At 37.8% G+C, this 13,929-nt stretch overlaps 2 protein-coding genes across 2 annotated transcripts; both read right to left on the bottom strand.

Annotated features, from left to right (window-relative positions):
* Positions 1-205: 205 nt before the first annotated feature.
* On the bottom strand, positions 206-4,680 carry selenow2b (selenoprotein W, 2b). The gene is made up of 4 exons (XM_052552839.1): positions 4,517-4,680; positions 2,523-2,620; positions 2,306-2,382; positions 206-1,701 (listed from the first exon to the last, which is right to left on the bottom strand). Exons 1-4 carry the CDS (start codon positions 4,543-4,545, stop codon positions 1,621-1,623), a joined length of 285 nt encoding a protein of 94 aa, XP_052408799.1. The 5' UTR covers positions 4,546-4,680; the 3' UTR covers positions 206-1,620.
* A 956-nt stretch (positions 4,681-5,636) lies between these two features.
* On the bottom strand, positions 5,637-8,181 carry selenow2a (selenoprotein W, 2a). The gene is made up of 4 exons (XM_052552837.1): positions 8,050-8,181; positions 6,722-6,819; positions 6,549-6,625; positions 5,637-6,447 (listed from the first exon to the last, which is right to left on the bottom strand). Exons 1-4 carry the CDS (start codon positions 8,076-8,078, stop codon positions 6,364-6,366), a joined length of 288 nt encoding a protein of 95 aa, XP_052408797.1. The 5' UTR covers positions 8,079-8,181; the 3' UTR covers positions 5,637-6,363.
* Between the last annotated feature and the right edge of the window lie 5,748 nt (positions 8,182-13,929).

A 13,929-nucleotide genomic window follows, 5' to 3' on the forward strand; every position in this document is an offset into this window, starting at 1 on the left:
TACCCCGTCTTACTTTAGTTATTTTCAACAATATAATAACTAGATAGATGATTTAACTTACAACCACATTGAAAAATCTTGCTAAAAAAACATGCAGTTGGACATTCACAGACTCAAGATTTGAAGTTTGATTAGGAAATGAATCCATAATATATTGGACATCATTTTTACTTTCATTAGAATGATTTGTCATGTATTTTTATTTGACACTGCTGTTAAAGTATTCTTGCTCTTCACAATAACCCCAGTGTGCCTTTCCACGAAAGAGTGTTTGTATGATATTATTCCCCAGGGTTCATGCTATACTGCACAAATAACATTGTACAGCACACAGTGTGTACGTGTAGGTGTGTCCCTCCTCCAGTCTCTGGCGTTTTATGATAAAACACACCAGCTTGACTGTTCTGTGATAACCATACACACAAACTATCACCCGCTGCTTCAAGGGCGTTCACACAATTTTCTTTTTGAAAATTACAGTGCAGTGTTGGAAACTCCTAACTGAATTTTCCTCATATTATCTTAGCCTTAATAAGCATGTATGCACCATTACTACATGTACTTTAACACTCTGGTATAATCAAATGTTGGTTGTCTATGCCCTAGATGTGTTTTGTCTTGTTATATTGACTCTGGGCCTTCCTGAGTTGAACTTAATCAAATACTTATTCTTTTTGTTTAGTGCACAAGTATATAGTACACTAATACACACCTGACTCTTCTGAAATACCACTGATTGCTGGTAAAAAAATAAAAAATAATATCAATTAGTTAAGAAATTATCACTATAGATGATTCCAAATATACAGGTTTTGTTAATGCATGAAGTGTAAACTGAGATAATAGCAAATACACTGAAAGAACACAGCACCAGAGAGAAACGCCCTCTACTGCTGGCAGAAATGTTTACAACCTGAAGGATTTCTAGTCTGCCTAAAACTCTAATATGATTCATAATTCATGATAACTTATGAAATATATTAGGTCTATAAATTTACTAGAATAAAGCAGACAAGACTTCACGAGAGTTAAACGTTAGGTGGGCATTTGTGACAACATATCAAAAACAATCTGCAAATATTTTCAGAAACTATTTATTGGTCGATTTTTTTTTTTACATTACGTGGACCAAAATTATCTTTGAGCTAGTTAAATCAACAGTTTCAGTACTCCAAGAAAAACTTTTTTTTCTCCCAAATTAAGTAATTTCACCAGTTACTTAGCAATTACCCTGAAAATATTTGCGTCTTTCTATCAACTAAAAATCATTCTATAACTTTATATTTTAAATCCTACTCAATAAATGTAATTTTTAAGTATCAGAATAAGATGTGCCTCATATCTCCTGAATGAACTGATTACTGTCTCAGGAAAACTGACCATTAAGTAAAATGAAAAAGTACTCTTCTCTTCACTATCTTCTTTATCACAGGTTCAGAGTTTTCTGGACTAAAGCTTCATACCATAACTTTTGAACTTTGAACTACGGCAATCATGTATGTCCAAAAAACTAGAGTGATAAAGGAGACAAGTGAAGAGCTTCAAAAACAATTAAACCATTTTCTGCAATAGAGCATTAAGATGCTGGTGTGGACCGGGCAGAAGAGATGCTACTGGGCTTTAGAGGATGATGCACTCTTTACGGTTTCTGGTGATCTTCTCAGGCTTTCCATCCTTAGCCTTAACAACGGCCTCCATAATCTACAGAGATTAGACAAAGAAAATAGATCATGCACATTAAAACAACTAAACAACACACAACACTACTAGGTACAATTGTAGACCGACTCGATTGTATTTTTTTCATTATATTAATCATTTTAATATCTCTTTAATATCTTTTCTAAAGGTTTTGATTAAATGCTTGAAATTAGTCAGACAATGGAAAATTGCACCAAACTAAAGATTTTTCAGACAAAACTTTGGTTTAAAGGGATGGCATCCCAGAATGTACCTCGTGAGGTTATTGAGTGAATGTCCAGAGTTGAAATCTACTTTTAAATTGTGTCACATGTTTGCCACTAGTCTCATAATTCAATTTGTGTTGTTTTATTTCAAAATGTTGTCTTACAGAAATAAACTTACATTATGTGACAAAGCATGATCACACTTTTATACGTTTTTGTATATCAAGCAAAATTCAAGGATTGTCTTTAAAAAGTATTCCTGATCCTGGGCTACTGTATGCTATTTAACCCAAAAGGACACAAGTATAGCAATACACTTTACAAAGTATTAATATACACAATACACACACACACACACACACACACACACACAAAATGTGATATTCCCTGATGCTTACATCCTCTTCATAAGGGAATCCTCCTGTTTCTAATTTTGAGAAGACCAGATGTTCATTGATCTGTATTTCAAAACTTCCTGCAGGAAAGAGGAAGGTGATACTGTTACTGGCACAAGTATCCCACAAGCTAGCTCATGAGGAATTTATGTAAAGCATGCTAAATGTGGATCAGTGTGTCTATATATGAGGACAGCCAGAAGGACTCGGTGTACTCAACCTCTTCGGCCCACGAAGCCTGAGACCTCAACATCCGGGAACTTGGCGCAGATGCTCCGCTTCAGCTCCTGGAAGCGAGGCTCGTAGCCTCATCCGCCGCTGTGTGTCACAGAAGGCGATTACTTCAGTTTGGAAAATGCGAAGTCATTTCTTCATGCATAACCGCCTTTTTTATTTTCAGAAGCTGCGATACAAAACTGCTTGAACCGTTCTTCCATATCGCACGATAACAACACCAGCGATGTCCCATTCACGAACGGAATGTTCCTTTGGGTCATTTCCAGTGATGGGAATAACGGCGTTATAAATAACGGCGTTACTAACGGCATTACTTTTTCCAGTAACGAGTAATCTAATTGATTACTCTTCTCATCTTAATAACGCCGTTACCGTTACTGCCAAAAAATGCGGCGCGTTACTATAACTGATGATGAAGCTGTTTTTTTTTTTTTTCATCAGACCAACTAGATCTCTGAGCGAGAGGCAAATACTTTTTTTTACTGTTCTTCCTTGGTTAGTGGGCAGAGCACGAGACAAGCGCATAAATGCTGACGATTGGCTGAGGTAGAGTAAAATTTCATTGTAAGCCAATCAGAGGTAGAGTTGGGCGGGTTTTCGAAAGCACGCATAGTAGTGATGGGAATTCGGCTCTTTTGACTCAGCTCACTGAAAAGAGCCGGCTCTTTGGCTCACAAACGGCTCTTTAAATGACTTTGACTATAATATTTCAATTTTTATTACATAATTATTTAATTTCTATAGGCTAAATTTGAAAAAATAGAGTTGGCTCTTCAGATATGCGAGCCAGCTCCCGAAGTTCAACTAAAAGAGCCGGCTCTTAGAGTCGGCTCATTCGCGAATCGCGAACGACTCATCAAAAGCTCATTCGCGAACGAGTCGATCCATCATCACTAACGCTCATTCGCGAACGACCCATCATCGGACAGGACAGGACACACAACGAACAACACAAGCCAGTCAGTCAACCAGAGACAGGTATGGCGACGAGCCCAAATAATCCAAAAGTAGCCTTCTCTAAATAGAAGTATATACATTACTTTTTCCTTCAAGAAATTAAAGAAACAATAAAAGGAAATATCAAAAGTTCCAAAAAATCTATCGAGTTATTTGCATTGATCCACTATATAAACATAATATCTACATACATGCCATTTGATTGGAGGCTAGTCTCACTTTGTCCCACAGCAACTTTTTTTTTTATTTGTGTGTACAATGTTTCATGTTTCTGTTAATAATGTATTGTATTAAGTGTCCATTTCATTATAATATTCAGATTTATCATAAATAATTGAACATGCACGTGTATTTTAAGTTCCTTTAAAGAGGGGTAGAGGTGGGGTCACGTTTGAGCATTTAAAATTTAATTTTACTTGAAACTAACGCAATAGTTACTTTCTTAAGTAACTAGTTACTTTAAAAATTTGTAACTGAGTTACTAATTTAGTTACTTTTTGGAAGAAGTAACTAGTAACTGTAACTAATTACTTTTTAAAAGTAACTTGCCCAACACTGGTCATTTCCCCCCTACTTAATTGTAAATACGTTGCACTTTTACTACTGTTTAACGTCAATTGAAATGATAACCGTTTTCTTGAATCATAGCTGCGACAAACTTTAACTTGGACTCATGATACAATAAACACCATTATTAATAAAAGAAAAATGATCCAATATCAGACCACATTCTACGAGTTTACTTGAAAAAAAAAAAGCCTGTTCAAAAGAACCGATTCCCAGTAAATGTTCTTAATCGCCAGACTCGTTCCGAGTATGCCGCATACACTTTATTTACAGGCATCACAGCTACTTCAAAGTGCGTGTTTGGTGAGCAGATATGTCACATGCAGCTCCCTATGGTTTTTGAAACACTGACGAAAAATGTTATATATATATATATATATATATTTAACGAATAACAGTAATTTAAAGACAGCTAGATGCACTCGAATAGCCTACTTAATTAAAGAAACTTACCAGTATTCGACTTTAATCTTGACCGCCATGATTCCTGTCTTTAGATTCTGACCCAAGAAGGTTAATGGTTACCTGGTTGTTCGAGGAGACAGAAAACAACACATCCATCGAGACAACTGCGTCAGAGAGACTACACCCTGCTCACCTCCACCTGTCCGACACGCCTACACAGATTGCACTGCTCATCAATGATCCTCTTTACAGTTCACTGTTGCATCAAAATAGCCTAAATGTCAACATTTATGTGTATTTTAAGGGTACACATGCCTTCTTAAGCAATCGTCACCTTTATTTATATAGCGCTAATACAGATTATGTCAAAATATCTTACAGTATCAAATAGGAAACTAGTGTGTCAATAATGCTAAAGCACAATAGCAAACACGTTCATCGAGTTAAGTGATGTTATCATCCAGCTCAGTTCAGTTCAAATATATCTGTGCAATTAAGTCGACGAGATCACGTTAAGCTAGTTTGACATGCCAGCATTCAGATGATTTCCTGGTTGGCAGCTAAAATGCAATAAAGCATTTAAGGTTTAAGCTGTTTTTCGCAGTATGTAGCACTGGATATAAAAGAAGTGTGTTACAAGGTTCACATACAGATTTAATATGTATTTAAAATGACAATTACTGCTTTAAGTTAGGATAAGCTAACAAAAATCTTACTGTAAATTAACACACTGAACATATCATCAAACCAGAATTCACATAAATTGAACAGTGTATTTTAATGTTAGGAAATTAAAGAACCAGTTGGACCAAGTTAAACAGCTAAACATCACTGTGATCACAAACCTCCGTCCCACTGCACTATATTGAATTAGGTTTGATCTACCGCCTCAATTAAAAAGACTGAAAAACACTACTCATTGCTTTATGTAACTTCCTATTACCTTAACAATATTAATTCTACGGTCAAATCAAACATTTGTTCTATGACACAAACCAAAGCCAGTACCTCTGAAAGAAAAGATTTTGTGTAACAATGTTCTGCTTGACTACACATTAACAGACTACAGGTGAATGCAGAACACATGCAACAATGTTATGTAAAAAGCAAAGGTACAGGCACAACCAGACAACAAGAGATCCCAACACAACTGGAGGACAAAACCAGATGAGAGCTCATTATTTTATTAACCACATGAGTGTCGTTTCATAAACAGGGTCTTCGGTAGTTTCTAAACACACACAGACAAAAACTTGCTGCAGTGCCTGCAAGTCAGAAAATGCCCAGCTATTTGGATAGAAAACTACAACACTAAATATTAATAATTAAAAAAACTACAGCACAAAATGCTTGCAAGAGCCTAAACACCTGAGCATTGACAACAAGCCAAGTTGGTCTAGAATGTGCCCTTACAGTACTTCAAACAAGCATTCAAGTACTCAAATACAGCCATATTAAATTCATTTATTTGAGATCTCTTCATGCTGATACGGGGTGGTGTAGTTCATTAGTATATTCTCTTCAACCCCCCTACAAAAAATATCAAAAATAAAAAAATCAAAAGACAAAAAGTGACCCCAATAGGCAATGTGGCTTTGACAAAAAAAGAAACAAAAGACCTTAACCCTTCCATTGGCTTCCTCCTTAACATCCCCTCATCTTGCTCCTCCAGTTTAAAGGATGCATGGACTGCAGGCCTCATACAGTAACTGCTCACTTTAGAGTTACAGTAATCATTTACGTCCAGCACCCAGACCGGAGGAGTGAAGAGGAAGGGGACGTTAAAGGATCCCACATCAATACACCCTTTCTCTAGATCTTTAAGCTATGTTTACAGAACCGTTTAATATCTTGACATTTCCAGAGCCAGAAGTGAAGGGTCAAGTGATGAAACTTTAGAGGATGACACAAGGAGGCCGGCTCTTGGTGATCTTCTCCACCGGCTGGCCATCATAGGCTCTCTGGATAGCATCCATTATCTTGTTGATGGGATGAAAGAGAGATGCACACATACACGTGAAAAATCAAACTTTTTAATAGGTGAAAATGTTATACAGCGTGAGTTTTTTTTTTTACTCACATCATCCTCATAGGGGAAGCCACTGGTTTCCAGCTTTGAGAAAACCAGTTTTCCATTGATCTCGATCTCAAAGCTCCCTGGAAAAGAGAAACAGAAGACCGGATGATGTTTGCCCACATTCATATTTTCACGTTAGATGGAAATCACTGCATGGCTATAAATGTGCAAGGTACCTTGGCGGCCGACGAAGCCACTCACGTCCGCATCAGTGAACTCAGAAGTGACAACCTGCTTGAGCTCCTGAAAGCGGGGCTCGTACCCTCATCCACCGCTGCAACACAACAGTGAACATAAGCTGACAAACGTCTGGACCCAGGCAAACAGACAATGGGTGGTAACTCGTGTCAGAGTTTATGTCTGTCTGTCTAACCTGAAGACTAGAACTATGGAAGCTTGGTTCTGCTGCAGAATAATAATAAAAAAGTATATATTGGTAAAATAATTATGTAATTTTATCTCACAATTTGGTCTGTTTCCTGCATTTCTGAGGAAAACGAAGAAATTCAGAAAAAGCCTGTAGGAGCTTTGACTTTTAGGTTTACGTCTCACATTACTTAAAAAAAAAAAAAAAAAAAAAAAAATTTACACTCCACTATTGAATAAACAATAAATAAGGAAATTATGACTTTTTCCTTCGTTTATATCACCAAATTCTAAATTTAGATTCTGCAATTTTAGACTTTCTCAGAATTGAGAGGGGATAAAGAAGTCATAATTACCTTTTTTATTCAAAGATAGAAAGGGGCTTCCATATAGAACACTAATCTTTATGAGAGGGTAAAAAGACTCGAATACCAGAAGTATCACTGTGATCACTTACTGGAATGTGTGTCATAAGTTGTTATAGAACAGGGTTCCTCAAATCTGGACCTCAACATCCACCTTCCTGCAGAGTTTAGCTCCAACCCTAATCAAACACACCAGAGCAAGGGATCATCAGAAAATCATCAGGTTGGAGCTAAACTCTGCAGAGCATTGGGCCTCCAGGGGCAAGATTTGAGGAAGGGGGTTATAGAATGTTACTATAAAGTAAATATAACATTTTAAGGGGTTCCTGGGTTGTTTGGGAGTCTGGATGGGGTTCCTTTACTCTGTAGAGATTGAAAATCCCTTTCCTGATGGATATACCGTTTAGGATTTAGTCTTCCGGCTATAATCCCACAGTAGATGGATCATCTTAAATCTCGGAGTTAACGTTACCAGTTCCTATCTTTAAACCCCTTTCAAACCGGTTTACGAGAAACGCCGGGAATTTTGGAGAACATCACATTAAAACATGATGTATATTACACGACATTTAATCATGAACAACGTTACATAGAAGGAAAGGAAGGAGATAAAGAAAATTAACAAAGACAATCAATAACAAAGACAGCGTGAGCATCTGCATGAGCGGTTTAATCTAACGTTACCACATTCGTGCAGAAATTTTACTCGAATAGAGAATCACGTTTGTAATTCACATACTATTTACAGATACACCTATTGTAAAAGCACTCACCAGTATTCAACCTTTATTTGCACACCCATATCTGCCCAGCTGCGTCACCACTGAGTGCTTTACACTAGTGTGCTTCCGCGTCTGACTGCTCTTATATCAAACTAACGTTACACCTCGAGCGCCCTCTATCAGCTGGAAGAGGCATTACTTGAAGACAAAAGGGCAGCACAACAGACTCAGAGACTTGTCGTTGAAAAGCCACACGATGGCAGCAGCTATTAAAACATTTCATCCCAAGTTCTTCTGTGAGTGAGCCCGTGTATTTTACCAAATAAAAATGACATGTAACACATAACATATTAAACAGTTTAAGAAAATCACTTAAATTGTTGTATGCCTGGTTTCTCTACTATTAATTAGGGGTAGACTCTTAAAAATAAAGGTAAAATAGATGAAAAAATAAACCTTTTGTCTAAATGGTTCCATAAAGAACCTTTAGCATCTGAAGGATCTTTCTGTTTCACAAAAGGTTCTTTTATACGAAGGTTCTTCTGATTATAAAAAGGTAAGAAAGAGATGGTTCTTTAAAGAACCTTTGGCTTAATGGTTCTTTTGTGGAACCAAAAAATGGTTCTTCTATGGCATCGCTGAAGATTTGAAGAAACTTTTATGCACCTTTATTAGTGATATTTACGCCACAGCAATTTTTAAACGTCTGTAAGTCAGATTAAGAGATTTATTACTGTAGAATTACTTCTACTTGTCTCGTTAATTGAATTCAGACAAGACAAGCTCATCTTAAAATGGTAGCAAACTGAAGCACACTCTTGACAGCATACTAATTTAAGCAACGGCCCTGCTTATAACTCATAAAAAATAATGTAGGACATCCAAAACGTCCTTGATGGGGCAAAGACATCAAGAGAATATATGATAGCACCAGATCTCAAGCGTGCACCAATCATTTTCTCCATCACCACCTGTGTAAAGAGGAAGAAAGAAAGAACGAAAGAAAAAAGAGGCTAAAGCTTTTGTTAAATTGGGCTCGATTGTTGTTAAGATTGAACACGGCTCGCTTCTACCGATGACTCACTCCTGAAGTCATTTTCACAGAATAGTGCACTGATTTGCTGTGTCATTTGTCATTAAGGGCCAGGTGGGTTTCAAATGAGACACGGTGATTTGGAGCAGCATTACACCATTATGGACTCATTATGATGATGTCATAGAGGACTCACGACTGACACCACACCGCAATGGTTTTGACAGGCCAAGTGAACCGTTTGAGAGGCACAGATGCCTCATATTTTTAGCTTAATTTTTTTTTATATCTTCCAATTGTTCTCCTGCATTTGATTAAAAAATGACAAATAATGGTCAGGTATATCCAAACAACAAGAGATGATATTGCAAATATATGAGAAATAAAGATGGAAGAACTACATCTACACTCTCAGAAAAGAAGTGCAAAAATCAGCTTATCACTGGGTCATTACCTGTTAAAGGGACATCTTTGCATCCTTTTAACTCATAAAAGGGTCATAGTAGTATGATAAGCAGACATTTGTACTGTAAAGAGAGGGTTCCCAAACCTTTTTGTCAGCTGAATCCTTTAGATGTAAAATACTTAGCTACATATTTTTTTTTATTATTTACCATCATATTCGTATGTTCCTACATAGTCAAACATGTGAAACATGTACAAATAAGGTACAAACTTGTGCCTTTAAGGACACAGCCAGTGATTAAGGAGACAGTAGGAACAGGTAATATCTCATATATTTCATATATTCTTCATTTATTACCCATTGTAAAATCAATTTTGCAACTCTAGTGGCTCATTACTGGATTTCTCTCAGCTTGAGGCCCCTGAAGTCCGATTCTCTATCGGCCCAGGCCATAATCTTTCCCTGCATGAATGTGTGAAGACTTATAAAAGTGCATGAGATGGGAGATGGACAATCAGTCCTCAACTCCCAGCAGCTTCCCTTCTCTCACATTCGTTCGCACCAGCCCTCACGGCTCATCAAAGCAGATATTCTCTCACTCTCTTTCAATCTCTCCATCCAGCAGAGAAGACGGGAAGACGATTCCAGCCCGCATCTATCTCCATTAGCGTAATGGCGTGAAGCAGCTTAGACAACTACACCCCTCCACAGCCTACCCTTCCGTCAGGATCACATTTCTCTCGCCTCTGTTTTTCCAGGTGGAGTGAGAGGAGGGAGGGAGGGAGGGAGAGAACGAGGGATGATTTAGACCCTGGTGAAAAAGAGTCATCCATCCTCAGCTTCCTGTCTGTGTGCCACAACCCACAGGAGAGGCCCGTCTCAAAGGCCCGCTTTACTTGGAACCCCTGAAATAGCGTGTTTGCCTCTCCTGTCCCATTTATGTACCTCTAAACCTGCCGCTTCGGCCTCTAGAGGGGCTTCACAAACGTAGACCCTTACTTTTCCCACCATCAGAAACCCTCTAGTCTGCACAGAAGCCACCTGCAGCCTGCATTTTCCCAGCATGCTTTCCAGCGCCCATATATCTCACCCCGCTAAACCTAACTAAGACTATGGGACCTGTTTTTAGCATGTCTGGTTCTCAGGGGTCCCCCTCCCTGACCCCCAACTGGACAACCTTTGGGAACCAGAACAGGACGTGACAGGTTAAAGTCAGGCTGTCAGGGCAAAGGTCAGGAAGCAATTATGGGTGGTTATAGGTGGTGGGATAGCAGAGACTAGACCAGCTTTGAGGTTTTGAGTGAAGGCTGGATCACTGTTAAGGCGACTCAGCACTTTGAGCTCCAGTCTGTGATTTACACAATCAGTGAGTTTGTTCAATTACATGTTACATTGGTGATTCAGAAGGGCAAATGTCAAATTTGAATAATGCCAGTTTAATTTGAGTGTTCCCATGTGAATTGAATGGCAACAGTGTTAAAGAGGCACTGCTTTTCTCTCTCTCTCATTTTAATCTGATATGTGCTCTTTATTTATCATTGAAATGGAAAACCCCTCTCCAGGGGGGAAATGTTAATGCCCTTCTCATTATAACATGTCCTGTCTTCTTAATTCATATGACAATGATTATTAGATAGTTCAGATTAAATAAAAACAGACAAGCATGTGTGCATTTTAAATAACAGGGCAGCATGAAAACTCAGCTCTGTGCGTTCAGTCACTAACTGTAACCAGGCATCATACGGTCGGGAATAATGTGGAAAACTCTTTGAACTCAGTTAACTGACTTTTTAATCACGTCCTTTAATTGAGACTAAGTATTTAGAAGAATCAAAATAGCAAAAATACCAGTTTGAATCATTCTTCTGTCTTCTATTGTTTGGACACACAGGTACTCACACCGCTGGCTGAGCCAGGACGTTTATTCATCTTATCCTGTGGCAGTGTTGAGATCATGTTCTTTATTGATGGCTATTGTATACCTGAAGCACAGGGGAATTACTGTCAACAAATCTAATTTACTTCAGTACAGTATTAGAGTAATATATGCTCTACATTTTAAATGTTTGGTCAGGAAGAATTTTTATGTTTTTGAAAGAAGTATCTTATGCCCACCAGAGGCAAAACTGCATTTATTTTGTTGTAATTTAATTAAATCTATTCCTATTATGGCAAAGCTGATTTTTCAGCATAAATTCTCCAGACCTCAGTATCATGTGATCATTCTAATATGATGATTTGATGCTCAAGAATTTATTTGTATATATAAATGTAATTATTATTATTATTTTTTGTGTGCATTACATACATTCATTTTCCCATCCAGGATTCTTTGATTAATAAATTTTTTAGAGATTGCAACATTTAATTTAAAAACCTTTGTTGTTGTTTTTTTTTGCAACAATGTAAAAGTCTTTATTATGACTTTTGATAAATTTTATGCATCCATGCGTCCATCTTTGACTCCAAACTCTTCAGTGGTTGTGTGTATATACACCTCATACCTTTCCTCACTTTTAAACTAAAAGACTGGCAATATGTGTTAAAGCATACAAATATACTACTTTTACTATTTTTGCAGTATATGTATTATTATGCATTAAGCTAAATCATAGCCTTAACATTTACTCTGCTCTGCTTTGACCACACTGCCTAAAGTTAGTCTAAAAATGTTATTTAACCATGTTATGATAAGGTCATTTGACAACAATGTAGCATAGCACTGTTGGAAACATGTAAGATGCATCCCGATTCCCATAATTACATACTATTCTTTTGTAGTATAGAGTAGTCTGTTCACAATAAGAAAAAGTGCACTTTAATTACCGAATAAAACTAACGTAAGGGAGAGGGAGAGGCTACCAGACTCCAGTGCTGAATGAACAAATAACATTATTTAGTTCATAAACTAAATAATTGACTATTTGCAAAGAGCTTGACTGACAAGCGATCTGACCAATCATAACGCAGAATCTGCTATTTTGTCCGACAAACAAATCAGTTAGGAGAGTACTTTAACTTGAGTGAGAACATGATGTGTAGTGTGAGAGCGGCATGGCTTGGTGGACATAGCAACAATAACTAAGGAGGGTGTTTTTTTGTCAATGGTCATTCATAATATTACCTACTGTTTTGAATGCTATATATTATTTACAAATATAGTATTTAAATCAGTTCAGAATGTATCTGTGGTATGCACTTCAGTTCTTCCAGTTTGTATAACTTTTTCTCTCATATCTAATCACATATGATCATAAATAGGTTTGAATATAAATCTGAGCATTTCAGATACATTTTCTGATATAATAAAAGTACCTTTCTGTAGGATCCGTGGCTTGTTTGTGCAGCTCTGTATAGGAAGGTAAACTTGAAGGAATTAGAGAAAGGAAACCAAAGACACATTTTTCTATGTAATCTGGATAAATCTGGCAGTTCAGACATCAGACAGGGGGCCTGAACACACTCTCTCTCTCACACACACACACAGAGGATTTCCAGAGCATTTGCACCCACTAGAGCATGATGGCTGAGTGGAATTGGTGCTCCCTAAAGGTTACTTCGGCTCTGATGAGCATCAGACAACCAACTCTTCACTTGGAAACGTCTGAAACATCCACAGATTGTAATCTACTGATCTCAAGGCTCACTACAGTATCTCTTATCCAGATCATTTGCCTGGATGCTGCGTACAGAAGGCAGATAAAACACGATTGATGCAGCTTGTAGGGTGCTTATATAAGCATTGAGCCAGCAATTAGCATTGTTTGACTGTATTCAGCGACTTAATGCTTCATCAATATGTGCAATAAAAGAAGCTGAACTGAACTAATTGGCCTGTTGATATTTAGACAGTCCATTAACATAGACATTTGTTTGACTAATAGTTTGATTACAGACACAAACTCTCCAAAGAATGTCTTTCTGGAGTAACCCATCTAAAAGGGTTGGCTCTATCAAAGCATCTGATACCAGCTTCTCCAAGCTACAGTGTTCACTCTTTGTGCGAATGCAAAGTGAAGGATGCACAGAGCGATGAGATCGGGTGTTATTGGGGGAAGGTAGGAAGGAAGGAAGGAAGAGGAAAGGGAAAGAAGAGTGTCAGATGGATATTTGATATGTTACGCCTGTGACCACCTCTTTAGCCCCGATACTGTGTGCTCTCTGTGGCCTCCGACTGACCTCAACAGCAATATCTTCAAAACCTGAGAGAAACAAGCAGCCTCCCCTTCTCTATGACTTGGACCTATCCAGAAGTTCTGACTGTCTTCATGAGGACAGGGAGGACAGGGTGATGTAACACTATGACACTTTAAACGAAACACTAATTAACTTCATTTAAAAACTGACTTACCACCACTGTCAGACATACCACCATATAGGCCCATTGGGACGCTCTTTTGTAAGTGTGCCTTCACACCTGGCCCGTTGTTTCCCACCTTACCTCGGTTCGTTTGGGCATATGTGAACACTGCAATCGCGCATGGATCCTGAA

This window comes from Carassius gibelio, chromosome B3, assembly GCF_023724105.1.
Source record: "Carassius gibelio isolate Cgi1373 ecotype wild population from Czech Republic chromosome B3, carGib1.2-hapl.c, whole genome shotgun sequence".
Taxonomy (NCBI): Eukaryota; Metazoa; Chordata; class Actinopteri; order Cypriniformes; family Cyprinidae; genus Carassius; species Carassius gibelio.